Source organism: Galeopterus variegatus, unplaced genomic scaffold (assembly GCF_000696425.1).
Source record: "Galeopterus variegatus unplaced genomic scaffold, G_variegatus-3.0.2 Scaffold5154, whole genome shotgun sequence".
NCBI classification, from domain to species: domain Eukaryota; kingdom Metazoa; phylum Chordata; class Mammalia; order Dermoptera; family Cynocephalidae; genus Galeopterus; species Galeopterus variegatus.
This window is the reverse complement of record NW_007731265.1, coordinates 82,769-97,624: the sequence shown is the minus strand read 5'-3', so window position 1 is coordinate 97,624 and position 14,856 is coordinate 82,769. Positions and strand designations below refer to the sequence as shown.

The 14,856-nt window shown below is 43.2% G+C and overlaps 1 protein-coding gene across 3 annotated transcripts in view; it reads left to right on the top strand.

Annotated features, from left to right (window-relative positions):
- Positions 1–6,869: 6,869 nt before the first annotated feature.
- Positions 6,870–14,856, top strand: part of RIPK1 (receptor (TNFRSF)-interacting serine-threonine kinase 1) — a 28,428-nt gene continuing 20,441 nt past the window's right edge. For 2 of the 3 annotated variants that reach the window (XR_551715.1, XM_008589007.1), the window contains exons 1-5: positions 7,528–7,731; positions 7,840–7,996; positions 10,439–10,576; positions 12,307–12,535; positions 14,394–14,543. Coding sequence is in view for 2 of the 3 variants with exons in the window: in XM_008589007.1 (XP_008587229.1) it covers positions 7,550–7,731; positions 7,840–7,996; positions 10,439–10,576; positions 12,307–12,535; positions 14,394–14,543 (856 nt within the window). In the remaining variant the exon portion in view is untranslated. Of the gene's footprint in view, positions 7,095–7,527; positions 7,732–7,839; positions 7,997–10,438; positions 10,577–12,306; positions 12,536–14,393; positions 14,544–14,856 lie in introns of those variants that run through there. The other variant, XM_008589008.1, reaches the window with a different exon arrangement.

The following is a 14,856-nucleotide window of genomic DNA, read 5'->3' as shown; positions in this document are numbered from 1 at the left end:
CGGCGCGGCCGAGGGAGCGCTGCTGGACGCGGCTGGACGGCGGGCCCACGGGGTCGGACAAGGTGAGCGGGCGGGCGCCGCGCCGCGGGGTGATCATTCCCGAGCCCGCCGAGCTCTGGCCCCGGTGACACCCTCGTCGGGGCTCGGGCGCCCTCCCGCAGCCCACCCCGGCGAGGCCGCCGTGGTGTCATAGCAACTCCCGACTCCCCCACGGCCGCTTCTTCCCTCACCCCGGCCTCGGGAAGTTTGCAGCGGAAACGAAAGTAACTCACTCTTGGGCGCGTCTGCGCACAGGCCGCGGCCGCCGCCAGCTTCGGGTCTGTGGGCTTCCCGGAAGGGGCGGGACTGCCTGATCCCTGCGGACGGGCGGTGGGCGGGGCCCGCGCCGTTTCCGGAAGTCGGGCGGTGGGCGGGGCCTCCGGAGGTTCTGGAAGTCCGGGCTCAGCGGCGGGCGGCTGGCTGCTAGTCCAGCACCAGGCGCGGGTTGGCATGTACCTTAGTCATGGAGCCCAGGAGGTTTAGCGCAAGTCAGGACGAGGGCGGAGACCTGCCCTCAGGCCATAGTTACGGTGTGAAGGTGGAATGGACTCATTTTTGTTTTGGTAGAGATAAAGGGTTGTTATTGCATTATCAAGAAAAAGTAGTGCGTGCTCTTGTCCTAACAGGATTATGTGTCCCTGGTTGGGGCTTCTTAGCCCTTTGAAAGGGCCTTGGTTGTGGCCCTTGGGGCCGCTGCAGGTTAGAAGTGAGATGGCAAGTGGGAAAAGAGCTGTCAACAGGCACTAAAGAGACGAATGTCATAACCCTAGGAGGCTTCTTCTGTCATCAGTGGTATTTGCTTGTATGCAGTGCTGCTCTTCAGGGTTCGGAAGATAAGCTGCGTCCTTCTCCAGCAAAGTCTCACAAGGGTGAGTGGGGGGGAGGTCCGGGGTTGTTCATTTCTTGGTCTCTTGCTGACCAGTTGGCTCTTCCTTGTCCAGAGCTCTTGTTTATCTTGGGCAAAGCATGAGGCTGTTCAGATCAACAAATTTTGCAGAAGTCTTTTGGTCTTTAGACTGTTATTAATTCTTCCCTGATTCACACTTCAAGAAACCAAGGCATGAAGTGAACTTTGAAATGTAGAGTGACTTAGTACTTATCTACATTTTGTAACCACCAGGAAGGTGCACTGAGTAAGGAGGAAATTGTGATCAATTAGAAATGTGGAATACTGTGGCTCTTCCGTACACAAAAAGCGAAGACTAGGCTTGTTTAAAATGAAATTTGGAGTGTGTCATCATTATTACTGATAAAACAGCAATAACGATTAGCTTTAGTTTTCATTTTATTCTATCTGCACTACATTGAGCCCCAGAGGTATGTTGTACTTTCAGGATTGTGAATATTAATGAATATTAAGAAAAATTTCTAAAACATCAACTTCCAAATTGGGCAAGCTACTATTTGGTGCTTATTAATTCATAACATGTTAATGCTGCCAGTAGGATCTTGGAATCTGAAAAAAATATATCGCTTCCCATGCTTTGATTGGATGTTATATTCTGGCAAAAGTAGTTGACTATACATATTTTCATATATTTAAAAAATCTGACCTCCATTTCCTGTGTTTCTCACTGTAGGATACTCGTTCAATATAGGCGAACAAGGTTTTAAGATTGGCTGGTTGCGTCTGGATTTTTCCAAAAGCAAATTATTGTTCTCTATCTAGAGAAATAGCACGTGTTAGTGAACACATTGTGGAAGTTTGAGTGAAGGGACAAAGGTTTGATTTCAAGATCTGCCACTTTAGGTGAATTATTCAACTTCAGATCTTAGTTTCTTCATTTGTAAATTTAAATGGTGATAAAGTTTACTTCACAGGTCATAATGTGCTAAGGTACATGATAATGCTTGATTTAAACTCTATTTTAGTCTTGTCTCTTGCTGGTCATTTGGCTCTTACTTGCTCAATCTCTTTTGTATCTGGGCAGATCATCAGGCTTTTATAATCAATGAAGTTTAGAGAAGTCCTTTGGTCACTGGGATACCTGAGTTAAATCAAAGTTCTGTTAGCAGGGAAGAAAGGGGGCAATGTTGGTAGGCAGCCAACATTTTCTGTGACACTCTTGTCGTGTATGGTGATCGTTGAAAAATAGGGGGAAAATTTAATTAGGTTAAAAAATAGTCCTACCACTGAAAGGTAAATATATATGTTTTGGTATATAGACTTACCCCACCTTATAAAGTAATTTGTGAAATTTCTTGGATTTTCCTATTAATTTCAGTGGAAATAATTTGCTTCCATGAGTCCCTGAATTAATATCCACTCATCTAAAAACATTAACAAATCTCCTTAAAATGGACACAAATTACATTAGTTGAAATTAGTTGTTATAACAGTTCAAAAGGCCTTCATTAATTACTTTGTAACATCCCTCACTAAACTACTTGTACCACAATGCCTTCCTAAGATAGTCTGTGCTTATAAAGTTGAATCGTACATGAGAAAGAAAAGGGGAAAGGACAGTAAAAACAAAAGAAATCATCGGAAATCATGTAAAAGATGTGTGAGAAAGATTAGACTAAACTAGCAGACTGCAAGACTGTAAGAGGAAATGATTTGGGTCAGGACCCAGGATCACAAAGTGCGGCAGACCCACCTGGAGGTCTCCTTTCTCTGAGCTCCTCATAAAGTTGAAATCTTATACCCAGATGAGCATATTTCAGGGCATGATTGTAATTCCTTCATAATTTTTTACTCTGTGAGCATTTTTGAAATGTTGTCAAACATTCTTATACAGCATCATTTTTGAAAACTGCCAGATATATTTCAGAGTATGGATGGGCCATAACTTATTCTCTCCTCTATACATGTAAACTGTTTTATGTGCTTTTGCTGTTCTTTGTAATGTTACCTTTCTGTCTCATGAATGTGCTATAATTCAGTTAACTAGATATCCTTTATTTTTGGACAATTAAGTAGTTCTTTTAAAAAATATCTATCCATTTAATGACCAGCCATATGCCAGGTTCTGCTAGGCACTGGAGACAGTGCACTAGACAGTTTCCTGCCTTCTGTGAACTTGATTAGGAATAATTCAACTACTCAGTTTCAGCTGACTTAACTGTTCCAGGGGAGAAGTACAGGGTGGTATGAAAATGTCTAATGGGTAGACTTAGGATGGCTTTCCCCAGGAAATGACACGTCACCCAGACCAAAAGGTTGGGAGAATAATGTTCCCTAAGAGGATGGCAGGATGGAGAAGACTTTACAGTTCTTACAGTTCTGCATGCTCTAGTGCATCTGTAGTGTATTAATCCATTTATCCATTTTCTGTTGCTTGTAGCAGAAAACTTGAAACTGAGTAATTTATAAAGAAATGAAATTTATAGGCTGGGAAGTCCAAGGTCCAAGGGGTATATCTGGTGACAGTCCCTAGGCAATGCAGGCAAGAATGGCAAGAGAGCTTTTTTTGTTGGTGGATGGCCTGTACAGGGATCTGAACTGTTGACCTTGGTGTTATAACACTGCTACAGCTAACTGGCCAGCCCTAGAGCCTTTGTTTGTTTGTTTGTTCATTTGTTTGTTTAGGTGGCTGGCCAGTACTGGGCTCACTTGCTTTCCTTATAAGGCCACCTGTTTACTCCCACGTTAACCTATCCATTAATGAATTACTCCATGAATGGGTTAACCCATTCATGACAGCATAGTTCTCACAATCTAATCACCTGTTAAAGGCCCCACCCTTCAAATACCATCCTGGGGATTAAGTTCTTGAGCTTGGGGGGACATTCAAGCCACAGCAATAGTAAATGAAAAAAGAGGCCTAAAACAGATCTTTTGTCTTTTATGACTTCTGTCTCTTCCCACCTCCACCTTCCCCTCCAATCTCATTCTCGTGAGGACTGGTCAGTAGAGACCTGCTGAGCAGAGTGATCGCAGCTGCATGCTGCCTTCTCAGAGCCCAGTGAGACAGGATCAATGAGGATAAATAAATTTGGGCAGACAGGGCAACCATAGCCAGAACCATAACGCTGGCAACAAACATGTTTGCACCCAATTTTTCCTCACACAGTCCTTACCAGTTCTGTGAGGCGGTGGTTATTGTTTCCTTTTGCAGATGAGGAAATTGAGGCTTAAGTTCCCCAAAGTCACAGGGATAATGAATGACAGAGCTAGAGTTCAGACTCACTCTTTGCTCTGTCGTTAGGACTCCTGTTATCTCACCGTCAGCACCCACTTTGCCCCCTGACTGTCCAGGCAGCCTCCCCAACCCACCCCTTGCCCCGTTCCCGAAGGTACTTGCCTTTGTTTGGCAATGTCTTAGTCATGGGGAGGATGGCCCACAGTGGTGGTGTCTGGGTAGATGGGGCCGGCCCGCAGCCTCTGCACAAGGTGTGGCAGGCTGGCTGCCTGAGTCTTCTGCGGTAGGCCACTGCACAAGACCGCAGGCCACCTAGCATTTTCAGAAACCCTCTCCTCAAGGTACTTTTTTTTTTTTAAACTCCCTGCGCTTCAACATTTTGTTATGAAAAACTTCAAAGTGCAAAGGTAAAAAGATTTTACAGTGAATGGCTATATATACGCCATTGGTGCCTTTTTACACTGCTTGCTTATCACACAGCTGTGTCCTTTTCCCTCTGTCTGCTCATCGGTCTATCTGATTTTTGATGCATTTCAAAGTAAATTGTGGATGTCAGTACATATCCCCCTAAATACTTCAGCATGTGTACTACTAACTACATTTCAATATGTTTACAGATTTTTCTTTTGATGTAAAATTTACATTTGCCAGGTATTGATAAATGCATATGCCTGTGCAACCCTAACCCACATTGATATCATAGAACATTACCATCACCCCAGAAAGTTCCCCCATGCCCTATCCCACTCAATCCTCACCCTGCCCCTAGGCACCAGTGTTCTTTTTCCAACATTAGTTTTGACTGTTCTAGAACGTCATATAAATGGAATGTATTCTTTTGTATATGGCTTCTTTCACTCAGCAGAATGTTTTGCATTTCATCCATGCTGTTGCATGTATTAGCAATTTGTTTTATTGCTGAGTAGTATTGCATTGTATTAACACACTACAGTTTGTTTACCTATTCTCCTGTGGATGGACAGCTGTTTCCAGTTTGGATCTATTATAAATAAAGCTGCTGAGAACATTGTACAAGTCTTTTTGGACATACGTTTTCATTTCTCTTGGGATTGGAACCACTGGGTCATGGTGTAGGTGTATGTTTAGTTTTATAAACAAAATGTATACATTAGGAAATACAAACCATGTAGGTACTATTTTGATGGCCTCTCAAATTTCAATGAGTGCTTAACACCTTATTAAAGGCCATTTTTCACTGTCTGTATTTTGATGCAGGTATTTCTGCAATATGAAACATCTGTAACCCCCCTGCCAACCCCCCACTCAAAACACAGATATGCACACGTGTGCGTGCGTGCGTGCACATGCACACACACCAGTGTGTCTATGTCTTCCTGGTATATGTGGAGCTTCTGTTTTGCCATCAAGATCTTTGCCAGCCCTTTCCCCAAATTGTTGTACCATTTTATACTCCCACCAACAACATGAGAATTCCAACTGCTTCCCATTTTCGCCGGTATTTGGTGTCATTGGTCTTTTTAATTTTGGATATCCTGGCAGGTGTGTAGTGGTATTTCATGTGATTTACCATGCAGTTTTATTCTTCATTTCAGTTTGAAGAAAATGAGTAAATATAAATGAATGAAAGAAAAGAAGGCAAGAAGGATGAAGCAGATAGTTCTGTTTAGAGATCTGACATTGTACACTTCACAGCACAGATGGAGAAATTCTCCAGATCCCATCTTTTTTCATGTCTTGCTATTCTTTTTTTGAGAGCACATTCTTTTTATATTCTTCATATTCCTTCTTTTGTTCATATTTACTATAAACCTATTTTATTTTGTCATGCTATTCAGTAGTTTAATTACCTGAAGTTCTTTCGTGCCTAGTTCTGCTATTTGTTGTATCTGCAGGGTCTGGCTTATGGTGAATTTTTTCTTTTGCATTTCATAGTTTTGGAAAGGGAGCTGATGTTAAATTAAGCTTCATCTGTGGGGCTGCTGTCTGGCCTGGCTTGAGGGTTCTTTGTCTGCTTTAGTCTTATAACCTGAGGATGTCATCAGCCTGTAACCACTTTCTATAAAAAAGTTCTTAGTTTGGGGGATCCTGGCCATAAGAGGATGGCCAGGATCATCTAAATTTAAAGCCCAAATCCAGAATACATACAGAGACTTTTTTTTCTTTTTTTAATATCCATGTCCAGTTTGTTTGACAAATATGTTTGTTTGCTAGTGGACTGCCCTTTTCCTAGGCCATCCTTTCATTGAGGGGTACACATTGAAGGGTGCTATGTTAAGGGGGAGAGTCTTTGTTCTTGCCCTCTTTTTTTGCACACCTGGACTGCAACTCCCATCCCTGGCTGGGCTTTAAACCTCGAGCTCTGGATGGTGAGGTTGACAGTGCCCTGTAGGGCCACCACGTGGGCCTCTGCCCCTCAGCCAGTGCCATGTGCGTTTTCTGTCCCTGGAGGTCTTTTCCTTTCCCTGAGCTCAGCTATACATTTGAATGGATGTTTGTGTTATGTTATCCAACATATATAATAGGTCCTTTGTAGCAAGAAAGTTTTTAAAATTGTCTAGTGTTCCATATTGCCAGAAATGAAAAGTCTGAAGGAATAAACATTATGGTCTTTGGTGATTCTTAGAAATATGAAAAACAGCTTGTCTTAGCGACTATAAGTCTGTCCTCAAAAGCAAAGGCACACCAAGCATATGGTAGAACTTTACAAAAGGTTTTTGAATAATGATGTTTTTGCACCGAGATGTCTTCTGTTTTCTTTACAGAGCACAGCACTGAGGAAGAAAAAAAGTGGAGTACTTATTTTTGGGCATTTTGAGCATTCAGAAGGCAACCAGACATGTCCTTGGATGACATTAAGATGAAATCCAATGACTTACTGGAGAAGGAAGATCTGGACAGTGGAGGCTTTGGGAAGGTCTCCTTGTGCTTCCACAGAAATCATGGCTTCGTGATACTGAAAAAGGTGTACACAGGGCCCAACCGCGCTGAGTGAGTTGGGAGTGGAGGCGGGTGGGCCAGGCTCCGGGCTGGCCACAGGAAGTGGCCGGTAGGGAGGCGTGTGGGACAGTGGTGGATAAGGGCGGCAAGGGCTTTGGAATGAGACAGGCATGGTGGGTGGTTCAGTACCCCAACTCTATGCCAGGGGTAATGATAACTCCTATTATTATCACTGGTGAGGATTCTGAGGCTGGTTAATGAAAAGCTCACAGCTAGTAAATAATGGTTGGGAAATGAAGGGGAAGGAAATCAAGAGAAAGATGAGGGTGGCGAGGGAGGCAGTGGAAAGAAAATGGGAGGGCCAGTGAAGACAGTGTGTGCTTGCTTCACAGCGTGGTGAGGGCCGCCCTCAGTGTGAAAAGAAGGTGGTTCAGGCGTGAGAGGTTCCAAGACCTGTCTCTGTGGAGCAGTCGGCGCAGTGGTTTTACCTCTCCCTCCTTGTCAGAATGGTTACGGAGAGGCTGAGGTTTTTATTGTGCTGTCTGGCACAGTCTTTTCTTCAGGCCGCATTGCTGCCATTCGTGTACTTGTCGTTCATTCGTTCATTTCTGTTTCTTGAGCACCCACTGCCAGCTATGGGCAGGAGGACTGTAAAGATGAACAAGAAACCGCTCTGCCACAGACCCAGGTGTGACAGTGTGCGGGCGGTGTGATGCATTGCAGGTGCTCACTGAGGTTGGGGCAAGGGAGTAGGGCTGGCTCTGCCCCCTCAGCACAGTGCCTTTCCCGCCCGCAGGTACAACGAGGCCCTCCTGGAGGAGGGGAAGATGATGCACAGGCTGCGGCACAGCCGGGTGGTGAAGCTGCTGGGCATCATCATAGAAGAAGGGAACTACTCCCTGGTGATGGAGTACATGGAGAAGGGCAACCTGATGCGTGTGCTGAAGGCCGAGGTAGAGGATGGCAGCCGAGTGCCCTCTGTGCACAGCTGGCTTGTGAATGCAGTGGCGACATGTGTCTGTAGCTTGCTGGTGTCGAATAATCCCTATGTGAATTGCTCTGTAGTTTTGATTTTCTGAAATCAGTTTCTTGTTAAATCTTACTTACCTTTCCCTGCCCTTAGTCCCACCCAAGTCCTTGTGTCACTCACCTGGAAGGGCCCCTCTGTGTGTGTGTCTTAGCACTGTGGTTGGCCTTTTACCATCCCTGTCGGCCACTGTGCAGTCCACAATTGAGAGACAGGCCCCACCTTCATGCAGTACCTGTTTGATGTTGGGTAGCGGCAGGAGGGATAACAATTAAATGTGGATTGACTGATGACAGCATGGTCACTATCCATGACTGTAAGAGAAGATGGAATGTTCGTGATTGCACTTTGATTACATTTAAGAAACTTTTATTGTAGGTTCGATATAGAATGTAAGCAGCAGCAGCACTGGATAAAATTTAAGACAGGAAAACAGAAATTGCTTACCAAAACCAAATAATTTTAAAACATTTTTTAAAGTTTATCTACCTACTAAGATCAAAGCTTTGGGCTAGTTGCCCAGGAATCAATAGCTGATACAACACAGTTAAGTTAGGGACAGCAGGTGAGCGAGCGAAGGGCGTGGTGCAACAGTGTCTTGAGAGCCACACTCACGGTCCTCTGTGGGAGTGTGGAGGAGACGCATCCACGCCAGCCCGGGACAGGCAGGAAAAGCTTCCAGTCTGAAGGACAAGTAGACATTGTGACACAGAATTAGGGAGTAAGTGATCCAAGCAGAGAGAATGGCGTGTACAAAGGAAGAAGAGGGCCACATCTGGGGAACCGCAGTCACTGGGCTTGGCCGGGGCACAGACTGCATGTGAAGTGGTGGGTTATGGCTGCCTTTATGGAAAATACTCCCCCTTTTCCATCTTCTACCCCACCCCACAACTGCAAGGTCAACAGGCCTCTCTCTAAAATACCTTTGGGAAGGATGGAAGATGATCACTTAGATACATTGTGTTGTAATTTGATCAGGTTGCTCTCCTCCCAGGAAGTAGGTGATTGACCAGGACATAAGTCATTTGGTATGTGAGTCATTCTGCAGGATTGGGCAAAAATAAGTCCTCCCAGGAAGTAGGTGATTGACCAGGACATAAGTCATTTGGTATGTGAGTCATTCTGCAAGATTGGGCAAAAATAAGACCAGTTGGGGCTCAGGAGGAAAATCAGGAGGATGTGAGAGAGAGAAATAGAAAGAGGGAAGGGAGGGGAACCAACTTTGGTTGCTCAGGTTTTTTTCCTAAGTCAAAACACATACCAAGGAAATTTGGTATGTGAGTCATTCTGCAGGATTGGGCAAAAATAAGAAGACCAGTTGGGGCTCAGGAGGAAAATCAGGAGGATGTGAGAGAGAGAAATAGAAAGAGGGAAGGGAGGGGAACCAACTTTGCTTGCTCAGGTTTTTTTCCTAAGTCAAAACACATACCAAGGAAGTTGGGAAAAACTGTCTTCTGCCACTTTTTTGGACAGTGAGTATCAGGCTATTAATTCTTTAGTTCAGCTACCTTATGAATAAAATGTGATTTGAGAGGTAGACTTGGGAATCTAGCTTCCATCATTTAAATGTTTTTCCTGATAAGCAACAACCAAAGTACCTTTTTAGGAAACATACTGTTTGTAAGTTGTTAAGCAAAACTAGTATTTAACCACTACAGTAGAAACTGGAATTGTTTATATTAACATTAATATTCATATAATTAGAATATAGTTGTAAGAAAGAGTGACCTGAGACTCTACAAAGACCTGAAGTATCTAATATCAGATCATCAAAGAGATACTGATTTGCTTCAGCATAGTTTTAGCATCATGCTTATCTCACAGATTAATTTTTACATGTTGTAATCAGTGTGAACACATCCCTTAGTATTCTTTTTCCTCTTAACATTATTTCACATGCACACATTCCATGACATTGTTCAAGTATTTCATATAAATATAGTATCACATTATACGAGTGCGTATACCATAGAAAATGTTTATTTATTCATCCATTGATTCAACAAACATTCCAGGCACCATCCTACGTACTAAGGATACAATCCTAAGTACTACTACTATTAATATATAATTAATATATTATTCTCAAGGAGCTTAATTCCATAGCATTTTTACTTGTTACCAAATTGGCATGGAATTTCTGTTTTTACACTGATTAAGTACAGCATTAATATCCTCAGCCCCTGGGTGAACTCCTCCTTGAAAGGCGGCTTGTTTCACGGTGATAGTAGTGCCACCGAGCATCTAGGGGAAGGAAACCTGGTAACTCTGTCCTCTCCTCAGGTTTGGATCCCACCAGGCTAATGAAACAGTCGCTTTGGCCTGTTTGATTACCTTTCCATTTCATAAACAATATCACTTGTTTTAGGTCAGTATCCCACTTTCTGTAAAAGGAAGGATAATTGCGGAGACCATTGAAGGAATGTGCTACTTACATGGAGAAGGTGTGATACACAAGGACCTGAAGCCTGAGAATATCCTCGTTGATAATGACTTTCACATTAAGGTAAACCATAATCTGTAGGCTTCTAGAAGGTTGGGTAATTTTAGTTTTAATTCTCCACTGTAAATCCCTTCTTGTAGATGGTAGATGATAAAGGAAGAACTAGTCCAGTTTATGACTGGTGATGTTGGTGCCAAAAGGATCAATCAGGGTTTGAAAGGAGAGATGCAGGCATGATGGAGTTGGGAGTTAACTGTAGGGAGGTAACTCATATCTTTTTTGGGAGGACTGGAATTGAAGGGGTAGGTGAGAAACCTCTTTCCTAGATTTTGTTTTCCTCTTCTGTTCGACTTTGAGATGGAAACATTTAAGGGTTGCCTCATTCTGGAACGGGCCATTTGCCCCATCATTTTTTCCCAAGAAATCTGTGTAACTGAGACTCCTCACCTTTGAAAATGTGGAGGAATGTGAAGGTGTGTGCAGAAAATCCTCAGAATTCAGATGTGGCATGAGAGTCAGATAAGCAGCGAGTTGGCTATTTTGGCATCAAAAATTTTCAAAATCCTTTGAAACTTGGCCGATTTATATTTTTTATTAGTTTGTTTACTTCCATCTGTATTTTAGAAACTCATTTCTTTTTGAAAACTCTTTCCATTGTAGTAAAGGGAACAAGGAAAGGGATTTTTCTTTTATCCATTCAAGGGCAATAGTTAATGGGGTGGAGCATCACACCCAGTTGGCTTTGGGAAGGAATCCAAGCACAAGACTCTGGAAGGGGAAGCGGCATTGGGGGAAGAACTCAGGACCTGCGGAACAAGGAAAGGGATTTTTCTTTTATCCATTCAAGGGCAATAGTTAATGGGGTGGAGCATTACACCCAGTTGGCTTTGGCAAGGAATCCAAGCACAAGACTCTGGAAGGGGAAGCGGCATTGGGGGAAGAACTCAGGACCTGTTTACACAGGAGGTCCTCTCCACCGGAAGATTCTGCTTTAACATTTTCTTCTAGTCTTGGGCAGATCTTTATTCCTTTGTCTTAAAAGAAGTTTCTTTCTGTAAATTAATAACTTACCTCTTTTATTCTGGGCTAAAATATGTGAGTTTTAGATAATCACATGCCAAAATTCATCCCCAAATGCTTGCTTGGATTCCTAGAGGCAGAAGTGGAACTGTCACTTTTGATTTCTTCCTAATCGTATCGTTCTGTCATTTTGCCCACCCACCTCCCTTTGTCTGTTTTTCTCCTCCTTCCCATCCCACCTTCTCTTAGGTTCAGGCCACCAACTCAAAACAAGCACAGTCCTTATCCTCAGTGTGTCCTTGGGATCCTTGGAAACTCGCATCCATGGGCCTCGGGATGCCATTTGGGGAAATAGAAGGTGTGGTACCCAGTCATCATCTGCCGCATACACCCCCAGAGAAGAAAATACCTTTTCTCCCCCTAGCCCCAGAAATAGCTGAAAAACCTAAGCAGAGTAAATGAGGAATTAGAATAAACACACAGTATTGATATCAGAAATGTCTTCTGCTTTTCCCCTTCCCTTTTATTGCGTAAGAATTGAGATACCAGAATTTCACATGAAAGTTTCCTGGGGGAGATTTCCCAGATGGCTGTAGAAACATAAAGTATCTATGAGTCTGTTCAGAGGTTGCTGTTGTAAACCTGCCCACTGCATTCATTTCTGGAAAATTCACTGTACCTCACCTCTATTGGATAAACTCCAAATTGTAAGCTAACTCTGGTTTGCTTGTAGCCTTCACAGAACAATCCCATTGGTTTGGTTTCTTTTGCAGATAGCTGATCTTGGCGTAGCGTCCTTTAAGATGTGGAGCAAGCTGACCAAGGAGGAACACAATGAGCAGAGGAAAGTGAACAGCACCTCTAAGAAAAATGGCGGCACCCTGTACTACATGGCACCCGAGCACCTGAGTGACATCAACGCAAAGCCCACAGAGAAGTCGGATGTGTACAGCTTTGCCATCGTACTTTGGGCAATATTTGCAAATAAGGAGCCATATGAAAGTAAGTCATTGTAGAGGAGTGGGATTTTGATATCATTTAAAATTGTTACATCAAATAGTGGCCTTCAGTGAATCAGTTAAGATTTATAATTGTTTATTCATTTAACATCAGTTTTACCCACTAGACTGTAAGTTCTATGAGGGTATAAATAAATGAGACCATATCTGATATATTCACCACTGTTTCCTCAGCATCTGCACACACAGTGCATAGCAGGTACTTGGTAAATTTTTGTTGAATGAATGAGTAATCCCAGCTTAGGAAGAGCCTTGATTTACAGCTTGGGAGGTGCTGTAAAGCCCCAGGGTTCTCCCCAGACAGGAAAGTTTGCTGGTGTCTGCTTATGGGGACTCAGCCTTTCACACTACAAGGCATATGTTCCATACTTTTGCTCATTCACTTACTCCCGGAGGTGCTGTAAAGCCCCAGGGTTCTCCCCAGACAGGAAAGTTTGCTGGTGTCTGCTTATGAGGACTCAGCCTTTCACACTACAAGGCATACATTCCATACTTTTGCTCATTCACTTACTCCTTCATTCAAAAAAATTTCTTTTCAGTACCTACCATGGGCACTTCAGTCAACACCAGAAACATAAAGATGAGTAAGTCATGGTTTGGGCAGGAGAACAGATACATAAGTAGTCATTCTTCAGTTGGTTAAGTATGTAAATGAGCAAACATTTTCCTGTGCACTCCCGTGGTTCAGTGATCATCTCTTTGCTGATGCCTCTTAAATCTCTGTCTCTGGCCCTGGCCTGGGTATCCACTTGCCCTTTAGATCTAGTACATGTACCAGAGGAACCTCCAAAGCAACATTCCCCAAACAGAGTCATCTTGTGTGCTCACCCAGACATGCTCAGAAAATGCTGTCACAGTCTGTTACCCAAGTGTCCCAGCCAGAAACCTTAGAGTTATCCCAGACTCAGCCTTGCCCCTCATCTCCCATGTTCAGTCACATCTCAAAACCTATGAATTCAAGATGTATCTTTAATCTGTCCACTTCTCTTTTCCCCACTGGCCTCTGTTTGGTTCAGACCCTCCTTATTTCTCCTGCAGGCTCCTTGTGTGGTCCACCATTCATGTGGCACCTAAAATGGTCATCCTAAGAAACAATGAGGACCATCTCACTCTCTTTTTTAAAATCCTTCTGAGACTCTCCATGGCCTTTACTATAAAGTTCGGATTCCTCGAATGGAATACAGGGCCCTTTGTGATCTGACCTTTGCCTCTCCCTCCTCTGTCAGTATGCCCAGGTGTACTGAACTAGTAACATCTGGGATGCATCATGAGTTTTGCGTCTTCCAATCCATTTATGTTCTGCTTCCCTAGCCTGGAATCCTGCTCCCTGAGTCATCCTTCCCCATTCTTTACCTGGATAACTCCAACTTATTTTTCTGGACTCAAGAAAGCCTTCTCAGACCTTCTATCCTAGTCATGGTTGTGTTACCGGAACTCCTTTACTTACTTCTTATATAGCAATTATCACTATATTTTAAGTTACTCTGAATAAACTGAGCTCCTTAAAGGCAAGGGCTGTACAGGGCTTACCTTTGTATTAAAATCTGGGAATGCCATTGGCTTTACCCACATAATCCATCTTTTTACCAGCAGGCAGGTTAGTTGAAAATTTTGTCACTTATCTGCAGAAATGAGAATGTTGTTTGATCACCTCTACAATGGACTATGTGAACTTCTGGTCACAAGGCCATTCTGCCCCTGTGAAATGAGGCAGCTGTCCAAAAGGCATACCCTAGGCAGAGACAAATTAGCTGTATTGTCCAAGTTCTGTCACCTTCCTGCCTGAGGGAGGAGCAGAACCTAAAAGAAAGTCTCAACATAAGCTCCTCTTTGCCTTACAGATGCTATCTGTGAGCAGCAGTTGATAATATGCATAAAGTCTGGGAACAGGCCAGATGTGGAAGACATCATTGAGCACTGCCCAAAGGAGATTATCCACCTCATGAAGCTCTGCTGGGAGGTGAATCCGGAAGTCCGGCCAACATTTCCTCGTAAGAGCATCTTTTGTAACTGTGTAGAATGTACCCTATGCGATTAGTTTTCTAGTAAGATGTTGTCAGTAACTTGGTTTGAGTCTTGAGAAAAGTGAGTTTCATTTTACTTGTGATTTCAAACTGGTTTTCTAGATTTCAAACATTTTGTTCAACAGAAAGATATTATTTCTCTCAAAAGCATGAAGGCGTATGAGACCTTGTTTCTCTTTTTTTTTCATAGCTAATGTTTTCTATTGTGTTAAAATATATGTAATATCAAACTTAACATCTTAACCATTTTTAAGTGTACAGTTCAGTGGTATTAAGTACA